This window comes from Cyprinodon variegatus, unplaced genomic scaffold (assembly GCF_000732505.1).
Source record: "Cyprinodon variegatus isolate N-32 unplaced genomic scaffold, C_variegatus-1.0 Scaffold2272, whole genome shotgun sequence".
NCBI classification, from domain to species: Eukaryota; Metazoa; Chordata; class Actinopteri; order Cyprinodontiformes; family Cyprinodontidae; genus Cyprinodon; species Cyprinodon variegatus.
The window spans coordinates 15,463-18,116 of record NW_015152725.1 but is presented as its reverse complement, the minus strand read 5'-3'; the positions used below and the strand labels follow the sequence as shown (position 1 = coordinate 18,116).

General features: G+C 42.2%; 1 protein-coding gene across 1 annotated transcript in view; it reads left to right on the top strand.

The window, feature by feature from the left end:
- Window positions 1-1,574: 1,574 nt before the first annotated feature.
- LOC107080740 (zinc-binding protein A33-like) overlaps window positions 1,575-2,654 on the top strand; it is a 3,845-nt gene continuing 2,765 nt past the window's right edge. The window contains exon 1 of the mRNA XM_015368947.1: window positions 1,575-1,627. Within this exon, the coding sequence (XP_015224433.1) occupies window positions 1,575-1,627 (53 nt within the window). The remainder of the gene's footprint in view (window positions 1,628-2,654) is intronic.

Sequence of the window (2,654 nt, the reverse complement as noted above, 5' to 3'; positions counted from 1 at the left end):
GCCAATGCTGCCCAGGCAGCTACCTATCCATCCAGCTGTAATCAGCCAAGCACCCAGTCTGAAGAAAGGAATTACCCTTCACCCCCAATTCTACCTTAGAGTAGGCCTATTGAAGTTCCAGCTCCACCTGCCTCAGCCATGCCTTTCAACCCACCTACCATGGGAAGGGGACCGGAGCCTTATGCCAAACCTCCTCTTCATATCAACTGTCCAATGTTTGGGGGCAAGAGAGGTGTATGAAACTTCATAGACCAGTATGAAACATTCCTGAAAGTGAGACCGCTGTCAGAGCGTGAATTAATTAACTGGACAGAATTCAAGGAAGCATTTTATGCAGCATTTCTGCCTTTCAGAGGTGGAAGAAAAATTAAGAGACATGGTCCCACTTCCAGAACAGTGCTTTTGTCATAAAAGGGGATAGATGGACCCAGTATTCAAGGTGAGAGAGAGCCAGTAGGAACGTTCAAAACGTTTATTAAAATTAAACAGAAAGAACAGAAGCGTGTGAAACCAGGATAATTTGGTTTTATTTTTGTTGAATTCTATTTCATTTATTTTTTATTTAAAGATGTATCTTAAAATAAAATCTTCTTCTCCTTAATTTCTTTACCACAACATAAAAGCCAAATGAGAGAATTCTGTTCTCACATGGTTGTATGGTTACATGAAAGCTGCAGCTTATAAAGCTGATGAGCGGCAGCCCAGGTAGGAGACACTGTCTGATGTTGATGCAGGTAGGCTTCTAGCCGATCATATGCCTCTAAAAAGTCTACAATACTGTCTTCCTCAACTTTTACATGCATAATTGCGGATTAAAACCTTCATCAGATCACAAGGTTTGACAAGTGGGAACTGGTGATAGTTTGTTTGTTTGGGAGCTAGCACGCTACCACTAGCCTCCCAGCAATTGTTTGGACTCGGTCAGTGACCAGACATCCCAAATCTCCCTGATGTTCCGTGAGTCTCCCTTATATATATAGTTGTTCACGGATGCCCGCGAGTCGCATAAATTATCCCGGATTTTAGACAATGCGAGGTGGTGTTTTTTAAATGCGAGTGAGAGCGAACAGGCAATACAATAATTCATTCACCATGTTCGGATTAGAACTACTGCGATTGCACATATATGCTGGAATGACTATATTGCACCTGAAACTCTATTTTCATCATTTCATTTATTAAAAATAAACTGATTGGAAAAGCATTATTTTTTTTTTACTTCAGTGCTGACTGTCTTGCTTACATTTCCTGCAGAAACTGCTCCCTGGCCACTCTCATTTACTCTGTTTTCAGTACTTGTCCTTCTATTGCTTTGAAAATAAGCCTGAATATCCATACCGACGCGCACTGGCTGGTGACCAGACGGATTTAAAGCATGTACGAACGTTAAGTATGTTTGACTCAGTGTCCGCAACTCCCGCCCCCTCTGTTGTTTGATTGGATGTTGTCTTTAGTCGTCGGTTTGATTGGTTGAATTGTATGACTGACAGAATGAGAGAGGAATAATAGAAAGCTGGCTACGCCGAGTTAAAGATGAAAAAAAAAAAAAAGACGGCTGCCAGTCCAGGGCAGGCATGGGCGCCTCCGTGGGCGGGCACGGCCCCACAATGCCCGCCCATGCCGCCGGGTCTGTCTGGCAGTCACCTAGTTACCACTCAAAGCTGTGCATCCTGTGAAATGGCAGAGGTTGAATCTTCGTGTAAAAAACGGAAATATAGCACTAATTTTACAGCAGAATATACTAAAGTATATCCACGTCTAGTGAAGGGGAGGAACAGTGGCGGATTTAGACCAAATGTACCAGGGGGCCAGGAGGGGGCCCAGAAAAGCATGAAATAAAAAACAGGGCAACGGATTCAAATATATTAAGAGAGCTGCATGAAGGGAAATTTCTTTTCAATAAAGGTTCAATAAAAATTCTATTTCTTATGAGGTCAATATAAATTTATAATTTAGGAATTTTACATATTTTTGACTTAATTTAAGTTAAAACTATCATTTTATCAAGAAAAACTGTTAAATTCATCTGTAAAAATTAGAGCAGTTTTTTTGTGTTGTGAAAAAAAACATTCAGCAGATAAAAACTGGGATCCTATTTCAATACCACTGAAGCTATCACCTTATTGTTTTTGAATCATCAGAGCATGAAACCGGGTTCAGGGTCTCGTGCGTCGAGGATCCAGCTCAGACAGAAACGCACAGACAGAATCCAGCAGGAGTCCAACAGAGGTTCAGGCAGGCAGATCAGGGAGGGACAGACAGGGCCAGTGGGTGAAAGGGAACAGAATCAGGAAAACAGAATCACTAGGGAAAACGCTGTAACGCCCTCACCATTTGGTTAGGGAAATTACTCACCTGAGGACACTGGCTTAAGAATAAACTCCTCCCTGGAACCGGGACAAGAGTTAAGCAGGTGAAAGGTTTTCAGGGCACATCATGACAGCTTTAGAGACTTGAGGATTTTGAATAATTGCAATCTAAACTAGCTGAGTGCCTCTGAGGTATTGTCACACAATGGATCAACCAGTGACAGTAGGCTCACAGGTGGAAAAAGACTGTGCTGTAGCTAAGGCCTATTGGGGGAAAAGTTGACCAACATTATTCCAAAGGGAAGATTCCAGCCAAATCTCAGCAAAAAGGGATGGTTAGAAGAC